This window comes from Amblyraja radiata, chromosome 4 (assembly GCF_010909765.2).
Source record: "Amblyraja radiata isolate CabotCenter1 chromosome 4, sAmbRad1.1.pri, whole genome shotgun sequence".
NCBI classification, from domain to species: domain Eukaryota; kingdom Metazoa; phylum Chordata; class Chondrichthyes; order Rajiformes; family Rajidae; genus Amblyraja; species Amblyraja radiata.
Window position 1 is genome coordinate 50,886,654 of NC_045959.1, and position 16,946 is coordinate 50,903,599.

General features: G+C 46.2%; 1 protein-coding gene across 2 annotated transcripts in view; it reads left to right on the forward strand.

The window, feature by feature from the left end:
* Window positions 1-13,047, forward strand: part of gnal (G protein subunit alpha L) — a 221,368-nt gene extending 208,321 nt beyond the window's left edge. For both annotated transcript variants that reach the window (XM_033019397.1, XM_033019398.1), the window contains exons 6-12: window positions 892-946; window positions 1,651-1,724; window positions 4,331-4,389; window positions 5,214-5,334; window positions 8,272-8,402; window positions 10,060-10,127; window positions 11,084-13,047. In XM_033019397.1, coding sequence (XP_032875288.1) covers window positions 892-946; window positions 1,651-1,724; window positions 4,331-4,389; window positions 5,214-5,334; window positions 8,272-8,402; window positions 10,060-10,127; window positions 11,084-11,230 — 655 coding nt within the window. In that variant the 3' untranslated portion in view covers window positions 11,231-13,047. The remainder of the gene's footprint in view (window positions 1-891; window positions 947-1,650; window positions 1,725-4,330; window positions 4,390-5,213; window positions 5,335-8,271; window positions 8,403-10,059; window positions 10,128-11,083) is intronic.
* The last annotated feature ends 3,899 nt before the right edge of the window (window positions 13,048-16,946 follow it).

Consider the following 16,946-nt stretch of genomic DNA (forward strand, 5'->3'; position numbering starts at 1 on the left):
AAACCCTGTGCCAATTTGCACACGCCTCAAGTAGCAATCCACAGATTGTTACCTTTTTGGTTCTGCTTTTCAATGTGGTGCCTGGCTGTTCAAATTCCCTCAGCAGAACCTCTTTCCCCATTCCCCACGACGACCGGATCTTTCCCCTCCCACTCCAAGTTTCTCTACAGGCCAGACGAGATGTCCTGAACCCGGGCACCAGACCTTTGGGACTCTCGATCCTGGCGACAAAGAATAGTGTCAATGCCCCGAACTATACTATCCCCAATGACAACGACAATTTTTTCCCCCCATCTCCTCTCGAATGGCCTCCTGAATCACACCATGTCAGGTTGCTCATCCTTCCTACAGCCCCAACACTCGTCTGCACAGGGAGCAGGAATCTCAGACACGCCTGACAAGCTCAAGGGCTGAGGCTCCTCTAACTCAGTCCTCACCCCTGTTCCCCTACCTGCCTCACGAATAATCACACCCTCCTCGTGACCACGGACCACATTGGAAGCAGTTACTCTAGGGGGTGTCACTGCCTCCAGAAACAGCGTCCAGGTAAATTCTCCCCATTCCTGATGTGCCATGCCGACCATTGATCCTAGTTCACCCTTCACTCCCTACACACCAGGGGCAATTTACAGAGGGCCAAGGAACCTACAGACCTGCGGGTCTTTGGGGTGTGGAAGGAAACAGGAGCACCTGGAGGAAACCCACGCGGTCACAGGGAGAATGTACAAACTCCGTACAGACAGCACCCGTAGTCAGGATCGAACCCTGGTCTCTGGCGCAGTAAGGCAGCAACTCTACCGCTGCTCCACCTTGCTGCAAACAAGAGTCTTATATTCCTTTCTATTTATGAAAAACGGAGTTAAACTGCGATATTTTGATTTTCTTTTCCAGTTTCTTAGACAGAATTGACCAAGTGCAGCAAAATGACTATTCCCCGTCTGATCAGGTGAGTGGCTGAATCTTTAACCTGTGCGTGGCCACAGTGTAATAGATGTATTGTTACCTCCAGCCCACAGTACTCTGTGGGTTTCTGTTGAGTGAATTAAACTGTAAACTGTTCACATCCTGGTAAATATATTAAACCCTCGTTAAAATGGATGATAGGGGGCCGAATGGTATCCGTTATTGCCGATTGGCCATTGTAACTGAGTAAAGTATTATCATTGTATGTAGTAGAAACACTGCAGATGATGGTTAATACACACATAGACACAAGTGCTGGAGTAACTCAGCGGGTCAGGCAGCATCTCTGGAGAAAAGGAATAGGTGATTTTTCGGGTCAAGACCTTTCTTCAGTCTGAAGTAGGGTCTCGACCCGTAACATCACTTATTCCTTTTCTCCAGAGATGCTGCCTGACGCGCTAAGTTACTCCAGTTTTTTGTGTGTCTAAGGTCAGTATGGGAATAGGAAGGGGAGTTGAAATGTTTGGCAACCTGGAGATCGAGTAAGCCAAGGCATGTTACTCCAGCATGTTATGAAGCATTTTATCTACTTTCGGTATAAACCAGCATCTGCAGTTCCTTCCGACATGATTTGTGTAAAGAAGTTTGTCTTCCCTTTATTAATTACGAGTCTGTTGTCTGGTTTACTGGCAGAGCCTCGAATGAGCCAGAATTATTTGTGAATGGCCTTCTTTTTCATTCCGACAGGATTTGCTTCGATGCAGAGTTTTGACATCAGGGATTTTTGAAACAAGATTTCAAGTTGACAAAGTAAATTTTCAGTGAGTATGATCACACTTGTAATTCCAACCGTGGCAAGGTCATTCCAACTCTCCCAATAATGGTCCCTTCAACAAGAAAATAATGCCGTATGGGAGAGGGGGGGATGGTTGATTTTAAGTTTAGTTTATTGTCACGTGTACCGAGGTACAGTGAAAAGCTTTTGTTGCGTGCTAACCAGTCAGTGGAAAGACAATACATGATTACAATCGAGCCGCCCACAGTGTACAGATACATGATAAAGGGACAAAGTGAATAACATTTAGTGCAAGATTAAGCCAGTAAAGTCCGATCAAAGATAGACCGAGGTTCTCCAATGAGGTAGATTGTAGTTCAGGACCGCTCTCTAGATGCTGGTAGGATGGTTCAGTTGCCTGATAACAGCTGGGAAGAAACTGTCGCTGAATCTGGATTTCTTGGATGAAGCTGTTCCCAAACCATGCTGTGATGCATCCTGATAAAATGCTTTCTACGGCCCTTCTGTAGAAGTTGGTGAGAGTTGTTGAGGACTTGCCAAACTTCCTAAGGTTTCTAAGGAAGTAGAGGTGTTGGTGGGCTTTGTCCATTGCTTCAATATGGGTGGTCCTGGGGAAGTTGGTGATATTGACTCCTTGGGATTTGTAGCTTTCAAACGTCTACTTCGGTGCCATCAGTGTGTACTGCTTTGCTTCCTGAAGTTCAGCACTATCTCCTTTGTTTTCCTGACATTGATCATAAGTAAGATCATAAGTGATAGGAGTAGAATTAGGCCATTCGGCCCATCAAGTCTACTACACATTCAGTCATGGCTGATCTATCTCTCCCTGCTAATCCCATTCTCCTGCCTTCTCCCCATAACCGCTGACGCATTGAGAAAAAGGTTGTTGTCTCGACACCAGGACACCAGGTTCTCAATCTCCTTCCTGTATGTACTCCGTCTCATCATTATTTGATATCCGACCCATATTGGTGGTGTCGTCTGCAAATTTGAAAATTAAATTGGATATGTACATGGCTCTACAGTCGTGGGTGTACAAGGAGTAAAGAAAGGGGCTGAGAACGCAGTCTGAGAGGGATTCCCCATACGATTGTAGGTGGGAATAAGAGTAGGTCACTATTCCCTCGAGCCAGATAAGTCATTCAATGAGGTTAGGGTTATTCCATGATTTGATTCTCATTTACCTGCATCGACCTATGTCATCTACCCCATCTGCCTATATCTGTTAGTTGGATTCTGTGAACCAGAATCACCACGTTGGTCAGTGTGGACTCGGTGGGCCGAAGGGCCTGTGTCCATGCTGTATCTTTCAATCAATTGAAAGATTGGTGAGTTCCACAGATGGAATAAAGTGCCTCCTACAAAAGATACTAGCCTCTATCCTCAGCATGCATTGAATATTGTGATGAGAATACCCACTGATTGCAAAGGTTTCCTCAAGTAAAGAAAAACATTGCTGTGCAAGCTCTCTTCAAACAGAATCATGCCCGATGCTCCTGTCTGAATGTCGTTCAAGGAGAGAGTGGTCAACATTGATCAGTAGTCTTTCCAAAGCTCTGTGCTGGGACCATGGCTTTACTACAATAGTTGCCCCCTAAGATGGACTCAGCGGGTCAGGCAGCTTCTCTGGAGAAAAGGAACAGGTGACTTTTCGAGTCGAGACCCTTCTTCAGAATCAGGGGAGAGGGAAAGGAGAGGTATGAAAAGGTACAGAACAAAGCCGACACCGATGACCTAGGAAAGGTGGAGCCCACAATGATCCATTGTTGGCTGTAATAATAAAGGGAGACAGGTACATAGGTACTCCCTAACAAGTGAATGTGCGGAGTGATGTGGTACTACAGCCACATGAATGTGCATCCAGTGACATTGAGATTTTAGCACATTTAAAAACTGATCAGACAGATTAGACGAGTTAAATCCCAGCTGTGACAGATTGTGATTAGTTCAGGGCGTTATCCGAGGGCTCGGGGCAACACGGTGGTGCAGCCGTAGAGTTGCTGCCTTACAGCGCCAGAGACTCGGGTTTAATCCTGACTAGGGGTGCTGTCTGAATGGGGTTTGTATGTTCTCCCTGTGACCGCGTAGATTTTCTCCGGGTGCTCCGGTTTCCTCCCACATTCCAAAGACGTGCAGATTTGTAGGTGAATTGGCTTCTGTAAATTGCCCCCCAGTGTGTAGGGAACTGTAGATCAAGGTTTACAGAAAAAGACGCAAAGTGCAGGAGTAATTCAGCAGGTCAGGCAGCATCTCTGAAGAATATGTAAGGTAATATCTGTTGACTGTCAGATACCAACGAGAATTCTCCAAGCTCTGAGCAATACCAGTGTGGGATTGGAAAAGTTGGAGGTTACGGCGGTGAACTTGGTTCCTAATTTGTTCACAGGATAAGCTTCATCAATCCATTCGCTGTGGATGAATTTTGAGTCGTATTTTCCAGCAGAAAGTGATGTGAACAGTGAGCATCTTTCAGCACAGTGCAGAGACCACAAAATCATTCTATTGTCAAAATGGCAACATTTTCTGTCATCAGTGTTGTGAAGTCACTGTGTAATAGTTGCTGTGACCCAGCCTGGACTGCATGTGTTTCACTATGATGGAGCTCAACTGTGCCGTCTCTCTCTCTTCCAGTATGTTCGACGTGGGAGGACAGAGAGACGAGAGGAGGAAGTGGATTCAGTGCTTCAATGGTTAGTAAACAGGGAGGAGTCTTTCAAATACAAACCCTTGCCTCTTAGCACGGTGGAGCTGTGGTAGAGGCCCAGCCTCACAGCGCCAGAGACCCGGATTCAATACTGACCACGGGTGCTGTCTGTACGGAGTTTGTACGTTCTCCCTGTGAATGCATGGTTTTCTCCAGGTGCCCCCAGTATCCTCCCGCACTCCAAACACGTACAGGTTTGTGAATTGGTTTATTGGCTTCTGTAAATTGTCCCTTGTGTTAGATGCAAAACTGTGATAACATAGAGTTAGTGTATGGGTGATCGCTGGGTGGTGCGAACTCAGTATTTCCACACTGTATTGGTAAATAAACTAAACTAAGTTCTAGAACGGCCCAGTGGCTCTGTGGTAGAGCTGCTGCCTCAAGGTGCCAGAGACCCGGGTTCCATCCTGACTACTGATGCTGTCTGGACAGAGTTTGTATGTTCTCCCAATGACGGCGTGGGTTTTTTCCAGGTGCTAAAGTTTCCTTCCACATTTCAAAGACGTGCAACTTTGTAGGTTAATTGGCTTCTGTAAATTGTCCCTAGTGTGTAGGATGGAATTAATATATAGATGATCGCTAGTCGGCACGGACTCAGTGGACCTCAGGGCCCAGTGTTGTACCTCTAAACTACATCAGTTGGTTGTAAAATCCACCACGGGGCTCCTTGCAGCAGCGAGCGAGTTCAGTTGTCATTGTTTTTTTTTGGCTGCTGGCCCCCCTAATATTCCTGCTCTCTTCCTCCTCTCCCTTGTCCCCTCCTGCCCCTACATGGACTGCACTGGGTCGCCTACCACCATCCAATCACAGACGTCACAGCTATCATTTTTGTGGTGGCCAGCAGTAGCTATAACATGGTGATACGGGAAGACAACAACACCAATCGACTCCGAGAAGCTCTCGATCTCTTCAAAAGCATCTGGAACAACAGGTAGGGTGAAAGCCTAAGCTCACCGCTCTTTCTAGCGTTGTCTTAGAGTTTACAAAGTGTCTCTAGATCTGACGTCCATGACCTTTTAAAGCTGTCCTTTGAAAGGGGCGGCACCGTGGCGCAGCGGTAGAGTGGCTGCCTTACAACGCCAGAGACCTGGGTTCGATCCTGACTGCGGGTGCAGTCTGTACGGAGTTTGTACATTCTCCCTGTAACCGCGTGGGCTTCCCCCGGGTTCACCGGTTTCCCCCCACACTCCAAAGACGTGCAGGTTTCTAGATGAATTGGGTTCTGTAAATTGGGGCAGTGTGCACGATAAAACTAGTGCACGGGTGATCATTGGTTGGTGTGGACGGTGAGCCGAAGGGCTGTTTCCACCCAGTATCTCTAAACTAAACTAAACTAAAACTTTTGCTTAAAACATGCACGTCAGTAACACAAATTGGACATAACATGATTAATGAATTAGGGAATTAGGGTATAACACAAACCAAAATGGTTCTAATGTGATTTTGATCAGGAACTGGAAAACCACTTAAAAATACTCTGCAAATTAACAAGCAGAAAAAAAACTATCCTGAGGAAAAACAGTCTAGGAGAAAGACTGTTTCCATGTAACCTCCCCACAGTAATTAAACACTATTGTCCCTTTGGATCATAGCTGATAGTTTCACTGCGGTTAGTCATTGAAATTAACAAGCAATCACTTCTATTAGCACTCGTGCTGTGATCCTCGATTAAACAATGATAGGTGCAGACATTAGTATTAATGTGCAATAACTAAAATAAACTATAGCAATTATAAAGATATTTGTTTTTGTAAATCCTGGAGGAACAATAGCTTTATTGTTGCGAGTCTGATACTCTGGAGCCCCTAACCCGTTATTTTCCGTTGATACAATTGTGTTTCTAACATGATTTTCTATAACTTGAAGTTTCTTAAGAATTTGACAATTAGAACTAACTGCACGGCACAAGGTGGAGGTGGGAACGGAGGCTGGGGTGAATTAATGAGCTAGTCAGGCTTGAGCCACATTTAGGTTTCCATTTATTCTTGTCACGTGTAACAAGGTACAGTGAAAAGCTTTGTTTTACATGCTGTCCAAACTGATCAAATATACTTCGCGTAGATACAATCTGATCAAACTCAAGTACAATAGATAGAGCAAAGTGGAAGATTCAAACGCTTTACATATACGGTTCATAAATACAATCATGTTAAAGCCAAGTATAATACATAGAGCAAAGGCGAAGATACAGAGTGCAGAATATAGTTCTCAGCATTGTAGCGCATCAGTTTCATAGACAAAGTCCAATGTCCACAATGGGGTAGAGGTACTCTACTCATTCTGGTGGAGGAAATCCGCCAGTTCATCACGGCCATCGAAGGAGCCCAACATCGGCCCAGACTGGCCTCCCTACAGTGGCCAAACATAGCTCGCTGAACCTGACCCTCAAAAGGAGGGGGAGGGGCATGGAGGTGAAGGGGAACGACCGGCGTCAGCTCAGGTCCTTCTTAGACGACCTGGAGAAGGATGCCAAGGCCAAGAGCAGCGTCGTTCCTGTTGAGGGTAGAGGGACCAGTGGAGCGTCCCTTGTAGCCAGGGTCCGGAGGGCAAGGAGCACCGCCACTCCACCTAGGGTCCGCATGAGTGGCTCTGCTGTCAGGATGAAGGATGAGACGGGATCTCATTGAAACATATAAGATTGTTAAGGGCTCGGACACGCTAGAGGCAGGAAACATGTTTTCCGATGTTGGGGGAGTCCAGAACCAGGGGCCACAGTTTAAGAATAAGGAGTAAGCCATTTAGAACGGAGACGAGGAAACACTTTTTCTCACAGAGAGTGGTGAGTCTGTGGAATTCTCTGCCTCAGAGGGCAATGGAGGCAGGTTCTCTGGATGCTTTCAGGAGAGAGCTAGATAGGACTTAAAAATAGCGGAGTCAGGGAATATGGGGAGAAGGCCCTTCTGCCAGGCGGGAGCAGGGAGAAGAAGGAATGATCAGGGTGGAACATCTTGGATTATGTTGGCTGCTTTTCCGAGCCAATGTGAAGTGTAGATGGAGTCAATGGTGGGAGGTCTGGTCTGTGTGATGGACTGGGCTACATCTATAACATTCTGCAATTTCTTACAATCTTTGCCAGTGTTACCAAACCAAACTATGATGCAACCTGATAGTATACTTGTTACTGCATCAGATATAACTATAGTTATTTTAGTCATAGTTTAGTTTATTGTCACGTGTGCCGAGGTACAATGAAAAGCGTTTTGTTGCATGCTGACCAGTCAGCGGAAAGACAATGCATGATTTCAGTTAAGCCATCCACAGTGCACAGATGCAGGATAAAGGGAATAATGTTTAGTGCAAGATAAAATCCAGTAAAGTCCGATTAAAGATAGTCTGAGGGTCTTCAATAATGTGTATAATAGCTCAGAACCGCCCTCTAGTTGTTGGTAGGATGGTTCCGTTTACTGATAACAGCTGGGAGGAAACTGTTGCTGAATCTGGAGGTGTGTGTTTTGTTGCCTGATGGGAGAGGGGAGAAGGGGGAGTGACCGGAGGCGAGACTGGTCCTTGATTATGCTGCTAGCCTTGCCGAGGCAACATGAGGTATAAATGGAGTCAATGGAATGGATGTTGGCTTGTGTGATGGTCTGGGCTGTGTCCACAATTCTCTGCAATTTCTTGTGGTCTTGGATGGAGCTGTTCCCAAACCATGCTGTGATGCATCCCGATAAAATCTTCTCTACGGCGCATCTGTAGAAGCTGGTGAGTGTTGTTGGGGACATGCTGAACTTCCTAAACCTTCTGAGGAAGTAGAGGCGCTGGCCATTGCTTCAGTATGGGTGGTCCATGACAAGTTGCTGGTGATATTGACTCCTAGGAACAGTGTCAGCCGGTCTCCTGTGCACTCACAGCTCTTCCCTTCCACTAGGTGGCTGCGAACAATCTCCGTCATCCTCTTCCTGAACAAACAAGACCTACTGGCGGAGAAAGTGCTGGCGGGGAAATCCAAAATAGAAGACTATTTTCCGGAGTACACGCGTTACACCACTCCAGATGACGGTAAATGCTTCTAGTGTCCCTGAGTCCCGTTAGGAACAGGAAGGGGGGTGCAGAATGGGACGGGGCTGTTCACCAAGCGCCTTCCACCATTCACAGTGATTATGGTCGCCCCTCACAGTTCCTTGAAGGTGGAGTCGCAGGTAGATGGGTGGTCAAAAAGGCTTTTGGCACATTGGCCTTCATCAGTCGGAGTATTAAGTATAGAAGTTGGGAGGTCATGTTGCAGTTGTATAAGACATTGGTGAAGCCACATTTAGGGTATTGTGCTCATTTCTGGACACCATGTTACAGGAATGATGTTGATCAAGTTACAAAGGGTGCAGAGAAGATTTACGAGGATGTTGCCAGGATACAAGGGCCTGAGCTATAGGGAGTGGTTGAGCTAGCAAGGACGATTTCTTGGTGTACAGAAGGATGTATATATACATATATATATATAGGTGTATATCTTTTAGAGGTGTATAAAATGATGAGAGGAATAGATTGGGTAGATGTACAGAATCTCTTGCCCAGAGTGCGGGAATCGAGAACCAGAGGGCATAGGTGAAGGGGGAAAGAATTTGTAGGAATCTGAGGGGTAACTTTTTCACGCAGAGTGGTGGGTGTATGGAACAAGCTGCCAGAGGAGGTAGTTGAGGCAGGGACTATCGCAGCGTTTAAGAAGCATTTAGGCAGGTACAAGGATAGGACAGGTTTAGAGGGATACTGGCAAGTGGGACGTGTGTAAATGGGACATGTTGGTCAGTGGGCATATGTATCTCTATGACTTCATGAGAACCAGGAGTAGATCAACAGACGCCACGATGGTCATGGCTAATCACATCTGCCTTTGTCCCACCGTCCTTAATCTGTTGACACAAGGAACTGCAGATGCTGGTTTACCAAAAAAAGCACAAGTTCTAGAGTAACTCAAGCAACAATTACAGTAACTAATTAGGGAAACAAAAGTGCTGGAGGAACTCAGCAGGCGAAGCAGCATCTCTGGAAGATGTGGATAGCTGACATGTCAGGTCGGGACCCTTCTTCAGTTTGAGGGTCCCAATCTGAAATGTCGCCTATCCTTGTCTTCCAGAGATGCTGCTGGACCCGCTGAGTTTCCTCCAGCACTTTGTGTGTGTGTTTCTTTTTCTATAATCTATTTCTGCAATTGTTGCATCAGAGAGCTCCAGACTTGTACTGTTATCTTTGCATTGTGTTCACCGGATCGTGTGGGTTTACTCCGGGTGCTCCGGTTTCCACCCACGTTCCACAGATGTGCAGGTTTGTAGGTTAATTACCCTCTAGTGTGCAGGATAGAACTAGTGTACGTGATCTTTGATCGACACGGTGGGCCGAATGGATTGTTTCCACGCTGTATCTGTAAACTAAATTATATTTCGTCATCATTGGGGACATGGAAACCAGCACCAGGTGTTTTGGAATCCAGGGAATGGAGGGATATGGGGAATGAGCAGGGAAAGGGTTGTCCACGATCCTGTTGGATCAAGAACCTGCTGTTCCTGATCTGTACAGGATTCTTGTTGTGAATCCTTCGTCCTGCAGAGCTGAGGAACATTGCACTTCATTGAACGGTTCAGTGACCCTTGGCAGTTGCCAGAAAAGTCAACAAATCTGTTGTAAGACTGTGACCTTTGTACCTTTTATGTCTTGGGAGCAGCAACACCAGAACCTGGAGAAGATGCCAGAGTTACAAGAGCAAAATATTTTGTACGAGACGAGTTTCTTGTGAGTATTCCATCGCGGGAGGTGTCATAGTGGCCATTCAGCCCATCGAGTCAATGCTGACCCGTTGTGGAGCAGCCCCAATCCCCAGCTAATTCCCCGCAGTGGCGCAGCTGGTAGAGCCGCTGCCTCACAACGCTAGAAACCTGGGTTCGATCCTGACCATGGCTGCTGTCTGTGTGGGGTGTGCACGTTCTCCCTGTGACCACGTGGGTTTCCTCCGGGTGCTCCAGTTTCCTCCCACGTCACAAAGACATGCAGGTTTGTAGGTTAATTAGACTCTGTAAATTGCCTCCGGTTTGTAGAACTAGTGTGAGCGGGTGATCGATGGTTAGCTTGGACTCGGTGGACTGAAGGGCCTGTTTCCATACTCTCAATCAATCAATTCAGTCAAAAACCCAGCCAATCGTTCCCGCCTACCCAATTGCGCTTAATTGATTCTGTTTCCACAAAGCCCTGAAATCCCAGGTTAGAACCACTCTCTTTGTAAAATGCCAAAACATTTTCCTCACCTTCCTCCTTCATCCGACATCCACAGCTCTGAGTCCATCCTCAGTCCACTACCAGAAGCACCATCCCTCCCACTGTCTTACCCTCAGTGTTAGAGCAGAGCACCACACGGTGGCACAGCGGTAGAGTTGCTGCCCCACAGCGCCAGAGACCCGGGTTGCATCCAGACTACGGGTGCTGTCTGTACGGAGTTTATGTGATCGCGTGGGCTTCCTCCAGGTTCCTCCCACACTCCAAAGACGTGCAGGTTTGTAGGTTATGTCGGTAAATGATCCCTAGTATGTGGGGTAGATCTAGTGTACAGGGTGGATCGCTGGTCACTGCAGATCGGTGGGGCCAAAGGACCTGTTTCAACGCTGTGTAGGAAGGGACCGCCGATCCTGGTTGACACTGTCTTCGGTGTTTCCGTGCTGTATCTCTCGTCTGAAGGCTTCCCTCTCTTCCTGCAGAGGATCAGTACAGCGAGCGGAGATGGACGCCACTACTGTTACCCGCACTTCACCTGCGCGGTGGACACAGAAAACATTCGCAGGGTATTCAACGATTGTCGGGACATTATTCAGAGAATGCACCTGCGGCAATATGAGCTGTTATGATGGAGAATCAATCTGACCCCTTGGTTTTTGGACTCTGCTGGTTTCCGTACCCTCGACGTGACCCGCGCAGGGGTGGAAGAAATGCGAGAGACGTGTGTCAATGTTGCTCTCTCTCTCTCGACGCCATTTTGTTCTTCATTCCTGACTTCACTTTATTTAGTGCACCACGCTCTGTGTTCGTTTTGTTTTCTTCTTCAAAACTCCGCCGTATTCCCCCCCCCCCCCCACCCCCTGGTTCCACCGAGACCTCTGGTTACCTCTCGTGTCTTGACAGAAGTCTGAGTATGTACCTCAGACCCATCTCCCTACAAACTCATCACTCTTGTTCCCCCCCCCCTGTCCTCCCGCCCCGCAACTGGGCAACTGACCACAGCCCATTTACCAACCGCTCTCTCTCTCTCTCTCTCTCTGGGTTTCTCTACAACACAATGCTCAAGAGTACTTGACGGGGAAAATATATATTAGGACGACAATGCACTTTTTTGCATCAGGGTAATTTAAAACAAATAAACTATCGAGGAAGATCACACAATGTAGCAGCACCCAGAACGTTTAATAGTTTCACAGTTTTCTGCGTTAACAATTGCAGTTCGGCTGAAAAAAGGACCTCGTCTTAAGCCAACTGAGGCACAGGAATAGTAAAGAGGCAGGATGTCTGAGTCCTACTTGTAGGAGATATTTTTGAGGTCCTGGAGCTTTGGAGTCTCATCACACGTTAGATCTTGAACAGGGACTGCTTTGGCCTAGCCACCTAGGTTGAAACCACCACACACTAATGTTTGTTCAAGTTGTCCATCGTGACCTCTTCGGGTTGACTCGCGAAAAGGCTGATAGCCCGAGCATTTGTTCCTTTATTTTTCTGTTTGTTTCACTGCTGGATTATTATCTTGTACAGACTGTAAAATGTATTATTTTGTACAACTTTATTGAAAAGAATACTTGTAGATGATCTCTGTGCCTTGATTATGGCTGTACTTGTAAAATGAGCTAAGATGTAAGTATGTTTGATTGCATTGTACAGCTTTATGTCGAAAAACCTCTTTCTACAGCTGTGGCTGCAGATAGGACGTTTATCTGTAGAGTTTAGGTTTTTTTTCCTGGTTTATAAAGAAGGAAATCGCTCTTTAGTAAAAAAAAAACAAATGTATAAATTATGCAAACTAACCACTTACCTTTACAAGAAGAGATCACAGGTGATGAGGTGTTGCAAGATCATGCCTTGTTTTGGATTTTCAGCTTTAACATATTAGAATCCAATCAAGCGACGTGGAATTATTTCTATGGGAACCAAGGTTTTTTTGCTAGAAGTATACATGTTTGGTAATTCTTTGGTCATTCATTGACCTTCACAAATGCGCCAGGCATTGTGGAAGTGTCGAGTACCATTAGATAGGTTCTTAAATTCTTGTACCATCTGCAGTTATTATTGTGCAAGTCAGTAGAAACAGAAACAAAAAAAAACCTAAGGTGTAAACCTTTGTGTCTGGCCTAAGAGAATTACATTTTTATTTCTCTTTTAATAAAGAGATATGTTAGAAAAGTTTATTTTAAATATTGTAGAATTTGAGATGTGTGAAAATTTCTCAGACTTGAATAATTTATGCAAATCACATTCTCAGAACAAGTGGTGGAACCGTTTGAAAAATAAGCAAAAATTGCTGTAGCAATAAGGCATGTCCTTTTTAGTAACTATTACACTGCTTTATATTTTATACCTAGGTGTTTTATGTCTCTGTGAGTATATACTTTTCATGTGTCCGGAATAACTTGTACAATTTGTACAATGTTAAAAGAAATTACAGCTACAATAACAGAAACCCAGGAAGTGTTAATTCTATATTACTTTAAAATGGAGACCCGATGGTACAACTCTCTCCCTCAGCCTCCCCTGTGTATAATATTTTAAGTATTTTTGTTATGTTCTGTGTGCTTAATTAACGCCTATCATTGCAAAATCTAGCTCTATTATACAGGTATAGGGCAGCAGTAAAGAACCAGAGGCCTGGTTCAATCCTGACTACAGGTGCTGTGTGTGTGCCTGTTTCTCCCTGTGACCGCCTGGGCCTTTATCCGGTTTTGTCCCACCTTCCCAAGACGTGCGTGTTTGTTCTGTAATTGGCCTTGGCAAATTGCGGAAGTGGGATAACATAGAACTAGTGTACGGGCGATCGATGGTCGGCGTGGACTCGATGGGCCTGTTTCCACACTGCATCTCTAAACATAGGTAGATATGGAGAGACCAAATCCTTCTGTCAAGGGATTAGAGGGTTTCAGCTACAGGGAGAAGTTGGATAAATGTTTTCTCTGGAACGTCTGAGGTTGAGGGCAGACGATAGAAAGTATATAACATTATGAGAGGCATCGATAGGATTAGTCAGAACCTTTCTCCCAGAGTGGCAATGTCCAACACTAGAGGGGGCAGCTATAAGGTGAGAGGGAGAAATATAATGGAGATGTGCGGGGCAATTCTTTTACAGAGGGTGGTGGAGGCCAGGGGTGGTGGTAAAGGCAGATACGATGGTAACGTTTCAAGAGGGTTTTAGGTAGACACAAGGATGTGCAAGGAATGAAGGGATATGGCTCATATGCAGGCAGATGAGATCAGTTGAACTTGGCATTATGTGCAGGCACAGGCATTGTGGGCTGAGGGGCTTATTCCTGTGCTGTTCTATGTTCTGAGGGTATGACAGGCTGGAGAGGCTTCATAGGGCGCCTTCTGTCCCCTTGGTACTCTTAGGGCATCAGAAAGTTTGTACGAAAGGCTGTGGAGAGTGGCAGGAATCACAGAGCGGGAGCAATGAGAGGGTCTCATAGAGTTCTCACAGAAGAGAGGAGGAGAACTTCTATAAAATAGCTGTACTTTATTTTAGTTTAGTTTTAGAGATACAAAACCAGGCCATTCGGCCCACCGTGTCCGTGCTGACCAGTGATCACCCCGAACACTAACACTATCCTACACACTAGGGTCAATTTACAATTTTACCGAAGCCGATTAACACACAAACTTGTACGTCTTTGGAGTGTGGGAGGAAACCAGAGCTCCCGGAGAAAACCCACGTGGTCACAGAGAGAGCGTACAAACTCCACACAGACAGCACCCGCAGTCAGGATCGAACCCGGTTCTCTGGTGCTGTCAGGCAGCAGCTCTACCACTGCGCCACCGTGCCGCTCTCTCAGAACTCTCAACAAAATTCTGAAATCGCAACCGAGGGGTTTGAAATCCAAATTACCCCTAAGATTTATTTGAACATTCTCCAATTTTAGCTAACACCCCACATTTTTCTATTTTTCTTTCTTCTTTTCACTTCCCCCCCACCTCACCCTTTCCCGTGGCCAACCTCCTCCCCTATCCCAGCAGTGCGCACCGATTTCTCCCACTATCCCAACTCCTCTTCCCTCCCTGCTCCTTCTAGCTTTACCTTTCACTCCACATCTCATCCTATCTGAGACCCTCTTGTCTTCTTTTCGTCTCCGGCCTTTGTCCACCCATCTGCCAATCAATTTCCACAACCCCCCCCCCCCCCCCATCCGAATCCACCTATCACTTGCCAGACATAGTCGCACCCCATCTATCTTCTCCAGCTTTCTCCCACCTACGACTATCAGTCCAAAGAGGGTCCTGACCCAAAACATCACCCCTTTCCAACGTCATCTGAAGCATTCTCCACAAATGCTGCCTGACTCGCTGAGTTACTCCAGCACTTTGTATTCTATGCAAGATCCCAGCATCTGCAGTTCCTTGTGTCTACATTAGCCCTGTGTCTGAACATGCAATTAATTATTACATGTAATTAAGTTGATGTGTGACTAAGATATGAAACACACCAGTTCAAAGGGCGGCACGGTGAAGCAGCGGATTAGTTGCTGCCTCACAGCGCCAGAGGGCCGGGACCGATCCTGATTACAGGTGCTGGCTGTACGTAGTTTGTAGATTCTCACCGTGACCACGAGGGTTTGCCCCTGGTGATCCGGTTTCCTCCCACATTTGCAGGTTAATTGGCTACTGTAAATTGTCCCTAGTGTCAACAATAGAATGAGTGCACAGGGTGATCACTGGACGGTGGGTCGGCCATGACTGTGCGCTCGGTGGGCCGAGGGGCGTGTTTCTAGGTTGTATCGCTAAACAGTGTCATGTCGTAATGGGAAAACTGGTTCCCTGTGTGAAAAATCCTAAGCTATAGATTTTTAAATAGATTTGCAATTTATCGTGCAAGCAGGCTCTATGAAACCAAAACATGACTGATGCTGAAAATCTGAAATAAAATTTGAAAATATTGGAAGTGCTCAGCAGGTCACCTGAGAGAAACAGAGTCAATGTTTCGGTATAAGGGTCCCGACCTGATTCATTGTCTGTCCACTCCCTCCACAGATGCAGAAGATAGACACAATGTGCCTGCCATAGTAACTCAGCGGGTCAGGCAGCATCTCTGTAGAAAAAGGAATAGGTGACGTTTTAGGTCGGAACCCTTCTTCACATTCTTCTGTTCCCACCTGAAATGTCACCTATTCCTTTTCTCCAGAGATGCTGCCTGACCCGTGGAGTTACTCCAGCATTTTGTGTCTACCTTTGGTATAAACCAGCATCTGCAGTTCCTTCCTGCATCTTCCACAGACGCTGCCTGATCCGCTGAGTTCCTCCAGCACTTTGTGTTTTGCTCAATACTTCAGTAGATGACTTTGTATCGGATCTGTAAATAGCAAACAGGAGCTTTTGGTAAATCCTTTAACGTCTGCCTGTTTAACTTTGCACAATCACGGTCGACCCTGCCAAAGATACAACTCAATCCAACAGTTTAACAGGACAAGGAGCTGCGTGAAAATGAACACAGGAAGCTGTTCACCAACTGCAGCGAATCGCTGTTGGCTCTCTGGTTCCCTTCACCATCCAGGTTACTGACGTAAACAAGAACCAGAAAGAACGATTTGCATCAAATGGACAAGCAGTGATGGCCTCCAAACCACAAGGTGCCGCTGTGGAAGAAAGACCGCTCATTATTAGAACAACAGTGTTGTGTACACAGCAAGGAGTCACTGGTCACAATAGTCTGGAAACCAATCACCATATTTATACTGGTTTAGTTTAGAGCTGCAGCATGGAAACAGGCCCTTCAGCCCATCGAGTCCACTCTGACTAGCAATCCCTATACATCAGCACTATCCTACACACTAGGGACAATTTACAATCTTTTACCAAAGCCAATCTTTTACCAAAACCTACAAACCTGTACATCTTTGGAATGTGGGAGGAAACCGGAGCACCCGGAGAAAACCCACGTGGTCACAGGGAGAATGTACAAACTCCATACAGACAGCGCCCGTAGTCGGGATCGAATCCGGGTCTGACAGCAACTGTACTGCTGTGCCATTGTGCCTCCCCAGCACTAGTTATTCCCTGTGTACATATTTATCGTTAATTCTGGTTAAGATTGGGTCAGAGCACCTTTTCCCCAGCAAAAGTAGTTAGTTAGTTTCATTTATTGTCACAGGTACCGAGGTACCGTAAAAAGCTTTTGTTGTGTGCTAACCCGTCAGCGGAAAGACAATACATGATTACAATTGGAGCCATTTACAGTGTACAGATGCATGATAAAGGGAATAACGGTTTGTGCAAGATAAAGCCAGTGAAGTCCAATCAAAATAGAACAACACAGCTCAGGAGCTGAGGAACACGAGCCCGTTGGCACACAACGCCTGGCCCAACACGCTAACTGAAATT